Source organism: Aquarana catesbeiana, linkage group LG07, assembly GCF_042186555.1.
Source record: "Aquarana catesbeiana isolate 2022-GZ linkage group LG07, ASM4218655v1, whole genome shotgun sequence".
Taxonomy (NCBI): Eukaryota; Metazoa; Chordata; class Amphibia; order Anura; family Ranidae; genus Aquarana; species Aquarana catesbeiana.
The window spans coordinates 78,738,127-78,752,779 of record NC_133330.1 but is presented as its reverse complement, the minus strand read 5'-3'; the positions used below and the strand labels follow the sequence as shown (position 1 = coordinate 78,752,779).

Sequence of the window (14,653 nt, the reverse complement as noted above, 5' to 3'; positions counted from 1 at the left end):
ACATTTTCTAGTTCTGGGGCAACAACACCTAAAAATGTTTACAGAAGACCTTCTGCCAAACCCTAACCTTGGGCATGATTGAATTCAGAAGAGAGAACAAGAACACAGCAACCTTTTTAAAAAAAATAATATCTTTTACTTATAAGAATGAGCATATTTCACGCACATTGTTTAAGAAGTACAATGAATACAATGTGTTTCTTTTATTTAAAAAAAAAAAAGCTATTGTTTTAATGCATGAAGGTTACTGTGCCCTTGTCTTTTGTTATTCTTCTGGATTTATCCCAGTCCTGTTTAAAAAGGTACTGCAACAGTTAGGCATTTAAAGATTTACCTGTCTAAAGTCTATACCATTACTTTGGGAATCTAGAAGTGCAAGTTTAACTGTTTCCTCTGACCACAATTGACCATAGAGAATTCTCTTATCTGTAAGCTTGTGAATATCCTCCAGCACAGAACTGAAAATACATATGTAATCCTTGGCAAAGAAAATTTGGTGGGCCAATACTAACAAATAAAACAAATTTGCATCTTAGAATGGTGGTCTCCAAACTGTGGCCCACAGGCTGGATTCAGCCTTTTGCTTCCATTTAACCAGCCCTTAGGGCACTGTATCTTCCACTGATATGAGACACTATTCTTCCCACTGATAAAAGGCACTGTTGATTCCACTAACACCAATAGTGAGGCACTATTCCTCACACAGACATCAACAGTGGGGTACTATACCTCACACAGACACCAACAGTAGGGTACTATTCCCTAACTGATTTAAATGATGGGGCACTATTCCTCCCACTGGCATCAACATGATGGGTCACTGTTCCTCCTCCTACTGACCACAGGCACTATGTAATTATTTTATTTCCACGACCTACCAAGGCTAAGACATTCCCTGGAATTCATAAAGACTGGCATAGACAGATTTTGCGAAAGTGTCTCTCGTGCATTTGTAAAAGTGGTGCAGGATGTATCAAATTCATGTACTTACAAAAAACAAAGCTGCACTTGTGCAATGTATGAACAAATTAAATAAACATTCAGTGTACTTGTGTAGAACTTGTACTTGAATTTGGCGCATGCTGCACCACTTTTAGAATGCATAAGAGACATTTTGGCAAAATCTGTTTGCACCAGTTTCCCTCTGTATGCCTATACTTTTACTTTACACCTATACGCCTGTACTTTTTCTAATGTCTTAAGGACTGTAAGCTGGCCCTTTACATTTGTACAAATTTTGCTCTGTGTTGGCTTTTTGGAATGCGAAAACTCAGTAAGCGATGGGAGATCAGATACTTGTAGTACTTTGTTTAGGATTTATAAATGTGGGAGAGTTAAAACAGCAATTCACAAAAAATACTGTGTTTCTCTTTACGGTAGTCAAATTTCTTTCTAAGTTGCCAGATTTCTTGCTGGTGATCTATTTTAGGAAAGTCATTGTGCACTATTAACACGGTATCTCTTAATGGTCTAGCTTTTGTACTTTGTGTCTTTATGACAAATACCTTATTTGCCCCTATACACAGAGCTGTCATTAGGGAGGCAGAAATCCTGGTTATAACCCATAAAATAAAAAGAAACAAAGGAACAGCACTCTTCTATCATAAATTACATATCACCATAGTGAATAAACAAATAAATAAATACATCTTCATTTAAGTTATATACATAAAAATTGTGAAGTCCGTGTATAAATCCCACATGTGAATAACGTCCTCAGTGAGTATAGGAAAGTTTCCTCTCCACCAGCATGCAGACACACTAAGCACTCACCAGACATAATTGATTCCTACTACAGGGAGTCAACTTACGTATATGGGAAAATCCAAGATGTCATACATGAGGTCACAGGAAAGAATTCAATCCACTCCTGTCATCCATCCAATATATATATATATATATATATATATATATATATATGTATATAACGTATTCAAAGCTCCAGTGTTGCCATATAGAGGAAAAAGCACTCTAATGGTGCAGTATTTCAAATAATTTATTTAAAAAAGAAGGTTGTATTGCACTTGCATGAATCGCCGGTTTGCGTTCCACCCGCGTTCCAGCTGACCAGAAATGACGTAACTCAAGTACCACCCAATGCCGTTTCATCAGTCTATGCCTGACGTCTTCAGGGGTTACCATGGATGACAGCAGCGGTTTGAATTCATTCCTGTGACCACATGTATGACATCTTGGATTTTCCCATATGCGTAATTTGACTTCCCGTAATAGGGGTCAATTAAGTCTGGTGAGTGCATAGTGTGTCTGCATGGTGGTGGAGAGGAACCTTTTCCTATACTCACTGAGTACGTTATTCACGTGTGGGATTTATATATGCTTCACAATTTTTATGTATGTAATTTAAATGCAGTTTTTTTTTTATTTAGTTGTTTATCCACTATGGTGATATTTAATTTATGATATAAGAGCGTGGTTCCTTTGTTTCTTTTCACATTAAAGGTGTTTTTACACTTTACAACACGCTGATCCTTATTGTAGTTTATTTGTTTTTTGGTTATTGATTTGCGTGGGTTTGGAACCTATTAGTTCCTATATTTTCTTTCAAATGGTAGACATAGGGTTTATTTACCCAAAACTGGAGAGTGCAAAATCTGGTGCAGCTGTGCATGGTAGCCAATCAGCTTCTAACTTTAGCTTGTTCAATTAACAATTAACAAAAAACCTGAAAGCTGATTGGTTTCTATGCAGAGCTGCACCAGATTTTGCACTCTCAAATTTTAGTAAATCAACCCCTATTAATATGCTTGCCATGTCTACAGAAATGCATTAACGTCTATTGCAGTACAATCTTTTAGACATGTACAAGCAACACAAAGCCAGGTTCTACCTATAAAATGCTCTGAGGTCTTGACAGACTTCCCATCTTAAGGAAACAATACTGCTGCTTCATATTTACAGTACTGTGAATGAATGTGGTCACACTAGGACAGGTAGTGTGCTACTGACATGATCACCAGGTTAAAATATTGGAAAAATAAATGGATCTGGAAACTCTTTTAGGGAACTTTCAAGAATGTTCCTATTCACACTAGAGAGACCATTAATTAACTTCTCTCTGGCTTCTAAAGGAAACTGTCATTTGTGACTTCTCTTTTTAATAATGCTAGTTGCCTGACTGCCAATTTCTAATCTGCATGCTTCTTCCTGGTCAGTGTCTTAGAAAGTATTAAAAAAAATTGGAACAGCATGAGAGCCAAGTCACTAGGTCTTTTTTCTTCTTTGAATTCATTCCTGTGACCTCATGTATGACATCTTGGATTTTCCCATATGCGTAATTTGACTTCCTGTAATAGGGGTCAATTAAGTCTGGTGAGTGCATAGTGTGTCTGCATGATGGTGGAGAGGAACCTTTTCCTATACTCGCTCAGTACGTTATTCACGTGTGGGATTTATATATACTTCACAATTTTTATGTATGTAATTTAAATGCACATTTTTTAATTTAGTTGTTTATCCACTATGGTGACATTTAATTTATGATATAAGAGTGTGGTTCCTTTGTTTCTTTCTAGAAAGTATTAAAACCATTGGAACAGCATGAGAGCCAAGTCACTAGGTCTTTTTTCTTCTTTGAATTCATTCCTGTGACCTCATGTATGACATCAATTATTTCAATAATTTTCTGTTTTTTCCTTGCAATGACTTTGTATATACTCTATATTCCTTTGTGAAAAAAACATATCTGACAGCAAAAGGTACTCCGATATAAAAAGCAAATAAAATTGTATCACTGGGGTCCTAAGGTGTGTTTTAAGCAAATGTTCATTTAATCTCTATCTGCCTAATTAAATGTCTTTTGTATTTCAGCTTGCAATGCCATCATTTCCTGTTGTGGTGAAGATTGGACATGCTCATTCCGGAATGGGAAAGGTAATCACCATTTGTATTCCTCTGCTGTAACAACTGAAATATAAGGATATGAAACGCCATCAAGAATGTCCATAGCTTGTATTATTTATTGAGATGTTATTAAAAATACATCTTATCTAATATATATTTTAGGCTGCGTATGCATAACATCCATTACCAATGCTGAGCCTGTCATGCTTCCAAAGTTAATGCCTAGCATGGAATCAGTGGATCCCAAAAAAAGTCAGCATGAATGGGGACTGTAGTGCCTACAGATGCTGCAATCTGCATTACTGTCTGTGCAATTTAATGCAGTACAAATGCTTTATTGGGTGCTTGCCTGGCATTACCCATGCAGCCCAATGCAAAGCTTCTATACCAAAATTCTTGTGATAATTAGAGCTTACCAGGAAGGCAATAACAATTTGTCACCATAAAAGCAAGTGAAGAGAAACCCTATTCCTGACAAATGTCACTAGAACAGCCGATGAGGAGAATTCTCCCAATAGGATCACCTGTCTCAATTACATCTTTAAAAGTTTTGGGGAGATTGGGGAGTCTTCGTCTTAATACCTTTCCTTTCCCTTTGAAAATTGAAAAACAATCTGCACAACAAGGGGACTTACTGTCCCAGGGGTTGCTAAGTTAATTTTTTTGTGAATCCATTCAAACAAATTGCTGTCCAGCATGCATTGGATGGACCTTGATTTTCTGTGCCTCGATCTCTTCATGTGCCCCTCCACTGAACTATGAAGTCCCTCGGCATTCAGGTAATTGTAAAGCATCTGAGTACATAGAGTGTTCTGATATTCTTATAATATTAGGGGAACATATACTAATAATTAATGTGTGTGTTAACAGGTGAAAATAGAAAACCACTATGACTTCCAGGATATTGCCAGCGTTGTGGCCTTGACACAGACCTACGCCACCACTGAACCCTTCGTAGATTCGAAATATGACATCAGGATTCAGAAGATAGGAAATAGCTACAAGGCGTACATGTAAGTCAGCAGGGCACCTAGCCATTATACATTATCATTTTTAGAACAATCTGCTAGAAAGATATTTTGTTGCTTTTAAGAGGAACTGCAGTCTGCTCACATAATTTGTAATAAAAACATCTTTGCTTTTCTGAAGCTTCCCTCCAACCACTTTGAATATTATATTATATATACTGTGATTCTGTACTTGCCAAATATGTTGCAGAAATCTCCTTCCACTAAGTCTAGCTGCAACCATTTTAACTGTGGGCAGCTGAAGCTGCTGCCTGTTCATTTCCTGGATTTACACAGACACGCACAGGCACACCTCCAGCTCTGCACCCCTGCAGCTCTCATTGGCCCTCTTATGACTCCAACACCCCCCCCCCCTCGTTTCTTAACTCTCATGAAAGTGAGAGAGAAAGTTGTGTATATGATGTCATAAGCCTAGGCTAATGACCAGACAAGAAGCAGGAAGTGGGCTGTATAAGGTATTTACTGGCAGATGTATTACTATCCAAAGTTAAAACAACAAGGGCAGAAGATTTAATAGATGGAAAGATTAAAAAAATGACTGAAGGTCCGCTTTAAGTACAGTTAAACCTGATACAATTTGGTTTATAGAAAGACAAAATTAACAATGTAATTATTGCATGGATGGACTTACAGATGACTTCTTATTCAGTGATAAAACTAGAGGCAATGCGGGGAAATAACAAAGAGCTGTACAAGTACAATGCTTGCACAACTATTCTTAAAGTGATTGTAACATCTCATTTTTTTTCCTATAAAAATAACAAGCATGTTGTATTTACCTGCTCTGTTGCAGTGGATTTTCACAGAGCAGCCCCGATCCTCCTCTTCCCTGGCCCCTTCCTCCTGTCAAGTGCCCCCACAGAAAGCAGCTTGCTATAGGGGCACCTGAGCCGAGTCACAGCTCCCTGTGTCCATTCAGACACAGAGCTGTGGCCCTGCCCTGCCCCCTCTCTCTCCTGATCGGCTAACTGACTTTGATTGTCAGCAGCGGGAGCCATTGGCACCGATGCTGTGTCTCAGCCAATCAGGAGGGAGAGTCTCGGACGGCCAAGACACTCATGGACATTGCTGGACAGAGATGGGGCTCAGGTAAGTATTAGGGGGGCTGCTACACACAGAAGGCTTTTTATCTTGGACCCCTTTCACACTGGGGCGCTTTGCAGGCGATACAGCGCTAAAAATAGCGCCTGCAGAGCGCCCTGAAAGAGCCGCTGCTGTGTCTCCAATGTGAAAGCCCTGAGGGCTCTTACACTGGAGCGGTGTGCTGGCAGGACGGTAAAAAAAGTCCTGCTAGCAGGATCTTTGGAGCGGTGAAGGAGCAGTGTATACACTGCTCCTTTATCGCTCCTGCCCATTGAAATCAATGAAGCAGCGTGGCTATGCCGCTGCTGCAGCAGCGCTTTGCGGTGGTTTTAACCCTTTCTCGGCCACTAGCAGGGGGGGGAACCGCCCCACTAGCAGCCGAATACTGCTGCTAAAACGACGGTAAAGCGCCGTTTTACCGCTGACACTGCCCCCGCCCCAGTGTGAAAGTGGCCTTAATGCAAAGAATGCATTAAGATCGAAAACCTTCTGACTTTACAACCCCTTTAACTTAGAACATGGATCAGATGCTGCTCTTAATTAAAAAAAAAGAGCACAAGCCCCTTTGTTAAAGTGGATCTTTACCCTCCTCCCCTATTTGTTAACCCCTACCTACCGGATTGTGGGTTCTGTACCCACCTATCAAATCCAACATTGTCCTGCTGAGATCTTCTTCACTCTGCCTGGGTCCTATGCCGCCATAGTCTTGTGTGAAGTTATCAGAAGGCTCTTCTGGGCTCAGCCAGCAGGCCTGCCAAAGACGCTCCACTAGGGCTGTCCACCTACTCCTTTTGTGAATGAAAATGTTGTGGATTTACCAAAGGCAAATAGACTGCAGTTTGCAAATGCAGTTGCTTTAGAGCTTAGTAAACGAGGGGAAGCTCTGCTGACTTCCATCATCCAGTCCTGTGCAAGCAAAAAAGCATTTTTTTTTAATTTCACTTGCATGTGATTGGGTACTATTTGAAGGTGGAGCTTCAGCTAATTTACTAAGCAACTGAGCAACTGCACTTGCACACTCTATTTGTCTTTAATAAATTAACCCCTATGCCTAGTCACAGACAGCACAGTGCATGCCATTCGCCTAGGCAAATGATGTGCATTAGGGTGGGAAAATTGTTTTTCTTCTTCAAAAAAAAGTAAATTAAAAAAAGGGGATATTTGTGTAGTGGAGTGGAGGAGGGGTGGAAAGGAGGGAAGTTTGTTTTGAGGGTTAAGATCCGCTTCAAGCTCTCTGCCCACCCACCACAGCCTCCTACTCAGCTCAGAGAGGAGGGAGGAGGGCATTTAACTTTGTGCAGTCTCTTTTCATGTGATCACTAAGTGGGCAGAGAAAGGGATGTGATCTATCACATCCCATACAACAAGGTCACACCAGGTGAGAATTTGCGGCAGTTTCATATATGGAAAACGGCCACATTCCCTTTATTAGTCAGGTGCAGACCTGGACTAGTTTCTAATTCACTCTGAAATAGAAACTGGCATAGGTGGTACAGACAGACCTGAAGCAGGTCTATCTTCTCTATTAATGTGGAACAAGCCAATTCTGATAGTTTCCTGCACCATTATAGTGGAGCAAAAAGCTTAGTTAAAGCAGAGCTCCAGGCTCCTGCAGAAAAAAAATAACAGTCAGCAGCTAAAAATACTGTAGCTGCTGACTTTACATATTAGGACACACACCTGTCCACGAATCCAGCGGTGTCTTCACCCCAGCCAATTTTTCAATTGGCTCAAGGGTGCTGCCACCACCATCTTGGGTAGCGGAAACCAGCAGTGAAGCCTTGCGGCTTTACAACTAGTTCCCTACTGTGCATGCACAAAGCGTGCTTTGCCAAACTTCAGGATGTGTTTACTGCAGTGAAGTCAGCCGGAGGTGGGAGCGGGTACCTGCCAAAACCAAGTACCCTCTCCCCCTTCCCCCCGAAAGGTGCCAAAAGTTGCAGTGATGGGGAAGGAAGCGGGAGATAAGCTGAGCTTCCCCTTTTGGGTTGAACTCCACTTTAATTTCCCAGAATGTATGCAATCCTCCTGGTAAGCCTTAATCAGCCTTTTAGAAGAAGAGCACAAAAATCATGTTTTGTAGGGAGTCACACCATATGGCACCACAGTAGTGCATGCTCAATGACGCACTAAGGTGCACTGCATTACTGTGGTCCATGGCTGCTGTATTACATTTTTTTTCTCCTCATGGTACCACAACCCACATTGTGCATCATGGTACACTGCAACACTTTTTGTATGTGCTTTTGAGTTCCATTCATTATGAATGCCAATGTACATACAGTACCTGACCGCGAGATTTTGTTTCCAGCGCGATACCATCGCGCTGGTTCTCGGCGACAGGGTACTGTGCATGTCGCGCTGGCTCACTCATCGGGAAAGGAAAACTGTTTTCCTTTCACGATGAGTGACAGGCAGTGCTGACAGCTGTCTGGTATGAATCCTGAGGGGGAACGCCACGCCAAATTTTAAATGAAAAAAATGGCGTGAGTTCCCCCCCAGGGGCATACCAGGCCCTTAGGTCTGGTATGGATTGTAAGGGGAACCCCCTACGCCAAAAAATCGTCGTGGGGGTCCCCCTAAAATCCATACCAGACCCTTATCCGAGCACGCAGCCCGGCCGGCCAGGAAAGGGGGTGGGGACGAGCGAGCGCCCCCCCTCCTGAGCCGTACCAGGCCGCATGCCCTCAACATGGGGGGGTGGGTGCCTTGGTGGAGGGGGGCGCCCTGCGGGGCCCCCCCACCCCAAAGTACCTTGTCCCCATGTTGATGAGGACAAGGGCCTCTTCCCGACAACCCTGGCCGTTGGTTGTCGGGGTCTGCGGGCGGGGGGCTTATCGGAATCTGGGATCCCCTTTAATAAGGGGGCCCCCAGATCCCGGCCCCCCCACCCTGTGTGAATGAGTATGGGGTACATGGTACCCCTACCCATTCACCTAGGGAAAAGTGTCAATAAAAAAAAAACACAGTACACAGGTTTTAAGAGTAATTTATTAGGCAGCTTCGGGGGGTCTCCTTCCGACTTCTCCCGGTGTTTGGCCTCTTCTCCCAGTGTTCGGCCTCTTCTCCCGGGCCCCGCCGCTATCTTCTTCCAGCTCTTTTGCCAGCGAGGGGCCCGGTCTGCTGCCGCTGTCTTGTTGCCGCTGTCTTGCCGCCGCTGTCCCGCCGCCGCTGTCTCGTCGCTTCTTCTCTTCTTCCGATGTTGACACGATGCTCTCTCCGGCTGGAATGTTTTGTGTGAGCTGCGGAGCCATTTATATAGGCGGTGACCCCGTCCCCTTGTGACGTCATGGTCCCAGCATGCGCAGGGACTCTGGCGTCATAAGGGGGCGTGACCCCAGAGTCCCTGCGCATGCTGGGACCATGACGTCACAAGGGGGCGGGGTCACTATAAATGGCTCTGCAGCTCGCACAAAGCATTCCAGCCGGAGAGAGCGTCGTGTCAACATCGGAAGAAGAGAAGAAGCGGTGGCAAGAAAGCAGCGGCAAGACAGCGGCAGCAGACCGGGCCCCTCGCTGGCAAAAGAGCTGGAAGAAGATAGCGGCGGGGCCCGGGAGAGGAGGCCGAACACCGGGAGAAGTCGGAAGGAGACCCCCCGAAGTCAGAAGAAGACCCCGGAGCTGCCTAATAAATTACTCTTAAAACCTGTGTACTGTGTTTTTTTTTTTTATTGACACTTTTCCCTAGGTGAATGGGTAGGGGTACCATGTTCCCCATACTCATTCACACAGGGTTTGGGGGCCGGGATCTGGGGGCCCCCTTATTAAAGGGGGATCCCGGATTCCCATAAGCCCCCCGCCCGCAGACCCTGACAACCAACGGCCAGGGTTGTGGGGAAGAGGCCCTTGTCCTCATCAACATGGGGACAAGGTGCTTTGGGGTGGGGGGCCCGCAGGGCGCCCCCCTCCCCCAAGGCACCCACCCCCCCATGTTGAGGGCATGTGGCCTGGTACGGCTCAGGAGGGGGGGGTGCTCGCTCGTCCCCACCCCCTTTCCTGGCCGGCCGGGCTGCGTGCTCGGATAAGGGTCTGGTGCATTTTGGGGGGACCCCCATGCCGATTTTTCGGTGTAGGGGGTTCCCCTTACAATCCATACCAGACCTAAGGGCCTGGTATGCCCCTGGGGGGGGGGACCCACGACGGTTTTTTCATTTAAAATTTGGCGCGGTGTTCCCCCTCAGGATTCATACCAGACAGCTGTCAGCACTGCCTGTCACTCATTGGGAAAGGAAAACAAAGTTTTCCTTTCCCGATGAGTGAGCCATCTCGGCGCTGGCTCCCGCGATGGGGCTCGCAGGTGTCAAATCTCGCCGAGAAGTGCGGCGAGATTGACACAATGTCGTGGTCACCTAGTGTACACACTGCATTTCAGTTTTGCTGCACCATGTCTCAGTGGACTCTAAGGAAGCTTCTACAACAATTTTTTTTCTGGGTATCTATCTATCTATCTATCTATCTATCTATCTATCTATCTATCTATCTATCTATCTATCTATCTATCTATCTATCTATCTATCTCTTTAAATAAATATATTTCCTTCTGTTATTTTTTCAGGAGAACCTCAATATCAGGTAACTGGAAGACAAACACTGGTTCTGCCATGCTAGAACAGGTGGCAATGTCAGACAGGTGAGTGGTGACTATAAGAATATTGATTAACCTCCCTAGCAGTATTCCTGAGTGTGGCTCGGGGTGAATTTTCAGTACCAAAAGCGGTAACCCCGAGCCACACTCTGGATCGCATCGCAGGATCCAGGCAAAGTTACTTACCTTGTCCCCAGGATCCTGCGATGTCTCCCTGCTGTGTGTGCAAGCCGCGTTCTCCGCTCGATCTATCAAAGTGCCGGCTCCGTTCCCTGCAAGCGTTGCGCACGGTGCTATATTCAAAAAGTTAAAAACACATTACACATACAGTACACTGTAATCTTACAGATTACATTACTGTATCACATTATTTCACATCCCTTTTGTCCCTAGTGTTTTGTCCAGTGCCCTGCATGCAGTTTTATATTATATATACTGTTCTTTCTGCCTGGAAACTGGAGATTGTCCATAGCAACCAAAACCGTCCCAATACATCAAAAGTGGTTTTAGACCAGCTAGAAAACAGAGATAATAAATTAGAATCACTCGCAGAATTGAGTGATAGTGATTTGTAGGGAAATTTGTCATCAAACACTGAAAGTAACGACAGCAACAATTCTGCAACTGAGAAAATTTCTGTGTTTTTGATTTGATTACATTATTGAATAATTTTTATTATTATTATATTATTATTTGTTATAATTATTTATAGTTACTTATTGTATTATAATTTATGATTTCGTGTTTCAAACTTTATCATACCCGGGCTGTCTACTAGACTCTTGTTTGGACAGATTTAAGTGAGTTATTCCTAATGCCCCGTACACACGGTCGGACTTTGTTCGGACATTCTGACAACAAAATCCTAGGATTTTTTCCGACGGATGTTGGCTCAAACTTGTCTTGCATACACACGGTCACACAAAGTTTTCGGAAAATCCGATCGTTCTAAACGCGGTGACGTAAAACACGTACGTCGGGACTATAAACGGGGCAGTGGCCAATAGCTTTCATCTCTTTATTTATTCTGAGCATGCGTGGCACTTTGTCCGTCGGATTTGTGTACACACGATCGGAATTTCCGACAACGGATTTTGTTGTCGGAAAATTTTATCTCCTGCTCTCCAACTTTGTGTGTCGGAAAATCCGATGGAAAATGTCCGATGGAGCCCACACACGGTCAGAATTTCCGACAACACGCTCCGATCGGACATTGTCCATCGGAAAATCCGACCGTGTGTACGGGGCATAAGGATTACAGGCCTACAATATAAAACACCAAATTTCCATGCAAAACATTGTACCGCTTTGAGCATCAAAAATCTGACATAATCATACCGCCAGGGAGGTTAAAGTGGAGGGCCACCCTGAAAAAGAAGATTCACCAAAAATCCTAAAAAAAATTAAAAAAAAAATTTAAAAAATAAAAAAAATGTTAAACTTACCTAAACCCTTGTTGCTAGGCAGTCTTCCTAATCTGCCTCTTCCTATTCCGCGGCGTGTTCTGCTCCTCCGTGAGCGGCCCCGTTGTCTTCTGGGAACTGTGTGTGTTCCCAGAACACTACGGGGCCATTCACAGAGCGCCACGCCGCTCGCGCGTGTGCATTTGGAAACTGGCAGTGCAGCCGCACTGTTTCCCTTAGCTAGGATGGCGGTGCCGGCACCTGAGAGCCGAGGGACGGGTCGGCCTCGGGCGGCCGACACTCCGGCACCCAGGACAGGTAAGTACTTATTTAAAGTCAGCAGCTACAGTGTTTGTAGCTGCTGACTTTTAATTTTTTTTTTTTACAGCTGGAATCCCGCTTTAAGTTGTTCATACTAAATATCCTTAGAGTGAAGGATTGTACTTTATTCCCAGATTTCTGTAAAAAAAAAAAAAATGTGCGCAAGAATTGAACATACTGTACAGACTACATGGGGTTTTACATTTTTTTATAATACTGTGCTTTCTAAAGGTCTGTGTTACAAGCTGGCTGACTATAAACTGTTAGCACATTACTGTATAACTCGAAAGAAGATCAATAAAAGCAATCCATCTCAGCCAAATAAGGGTTGGAACTGTGAGGTTGTCTTTGGCTTCTTTTGACATATTTGGTGGTCATTTAAAGGAATTCAACCATATTAAAATTCAATATTTTAATTGGATGAAACAGTTTTAAGATAAACTTGCCCAAGACCTCAGTGATGCTTATTCTGACAGGGGAAACAAATACTATCACTATCATTATGATATTAGCAAAATTCCTAATGCCACATAGTAGAAAATGACACTAGATTAGAAAGAATGGTAAAACTGATGCTTGGAACAGTAGATCTGGTGCTTCAAGGAAAAAGGTCTCAGACAAAAATGTATTTTTTGTAGTTGAAGTTACAAAGTACTAAATTCTACAGACCATTCCCCTCTCTCTTCATTTCTATAACAAATGAGGGTGGTATTTGTAAGGAAAGAAGTCAAGCAGGGCTTACAACTCTGCTCTGGATTTCAGTGCAGCAGAGGCAGCAATGTCAGCCCCATAAAATAAGCTCACTGGATTTTTACCTACCCTAGGGTTCAGCTTTAACTGTGAGCTGTAATAGTATCTGACCTGACCTGACCTGCTAATGCCTGATTTTCCTTACTTTTTTTGGTGCTGCTACTAATATTTTTTTATTATCTTCTAGGTACAAGCTGTGGGTTGACACATGTTCAGAAATCTTTGGTGGTCTGGATATTTGTGCTGTAAAGGTGGTACATGGGAAGGATGGAAAGGATTATATCATAGAGGTAAGAAAAAAAATGTTAGTTATATGTATTATTTGGACAAAAGAAAGCCAGGCTGTATTCATAATGACTATGAGTTGAAAGGGGTGTGGCGCTCCCTACGGGGTTAATGGGATAGTGTATGGAAGGGGAAAGGGGTTGTCTGTTGGGTTATATTATGTCCAAAGGTGATATCCCCCAATCATAATCCTAGTAGAGGTACAAAAATTATATATGTATACACACAGCAAAAGTAATTAAACAAGAGGCGATCTTCAGTGATTGTGTGCAAATACAAAAGTCCTTATATGTAAAGGATATGTGCTGAGACCCCTATATCTGTGATAGGTCTGCACCATACATCGCCACAAGTGAAATAATTATCCAAACCATAAATGTAAAAAACTTAATGTGTGCTCTACCTATCCAGTGCAGATAATACTAAGCATATAGTGTACTCTGCCTAAAACAGTGCAAAATGTTATCACATAAGTGATCAAAGTCCAGTGAGCAAGTGGTTGCACCTCACCCTAAATGGTGCAAATATAAATCAATTAGTAATAGTCATAGTCCTTAAAGTGGAAAAACTCTTTAAACACAGTGTTTCAGGGAATTTTCTTAGCAGGAGAAAACCGTGACTAGAGTGCTTTCAGGTGGTTTCTGTGACTTTTGTGCTCCCCCTTTTGGGTCCCCACTCACCGGATCCAACAACCCCAGGGGGGCAAACAGCATAGAGTATCTCGATCACGATCTGCTCTCCACCACGATCATATAGGGCATTCAAGATGGTTTCCGTACTGTTGGTTTAAGGTATTCCCAATGGCTCCCCGGATCCTCCAACCCCAAAAAGACAAGCTGCATGGGGTATCACGGTCACAATCTCCTCTCCACCACAATCCTACAGAGCATCCAGGGTGATTTCCGTAATGTTGAATTAAATTATTCCCAATGGCTCCTTGAAAAATCTCCTTTCAAGTTATCTGTTCTGCCTGTCTGCTGGTCATCTCTTCCCACAACTTCCTCCTCTCTTGTGGGAAGAGATGACCAGCAGACAGGCAGAACAGATAACTTGAAAGGAGATTTTTCAAGGAGCCATTGGGAATAATTTAATCCAACATTACGGAAATCACCCTGGATGCTCTGTAGGATTGTGGTGGAGAGGAGATCGTGACCGTGATACCCCATGCAGCTTGTCTTTTTGGGGTTGGAGGATCCGGGGAGCCATTGGGAATACCTTAAACCAACAGTACGGAAACCATCTTGAATGCCCTATATGATCGTGGAGGAGAGCAGATCGTGATCGAGATACTCTATGCTGTTTGCCCCCCTGGAGTTGTTGGATCCGGTGAGTGGGGA

The 14,653-nt window shown here is 43.4% G+C and overlaps 1 protein-coding gene across 1 annotated transcript in view; it reads left to right on the top strand.

Annotated features, from left to right (window-relative positions):
* The window catches only part of SYN2 (synapsin II), a 446,027-nt gene that overhangs the window by 350,258 nt on the left and 81,116 nt on the right, over positions 1-14,653 (top strand). The window contains exons 6-9 of the mRNA XM_073592359.1: positions 3,829-3,891; positions 4,732-4,874; positions 10,528-10,602; positions 13,219-13,321. Of these exons, the coding sequence (XP_073448460.1) occupies positions 3,829-3,891; positions 4,732-4,874; positions 10,528-10,602; positions 13,219-13,321 (384 nt within the window). The remainder of the gene's footprint in view (positions 1-3,828; positions 3,892-4,731; positions 4,875-10,527; positions 10,603-13,218; positions 13,322-14,653) is intronic.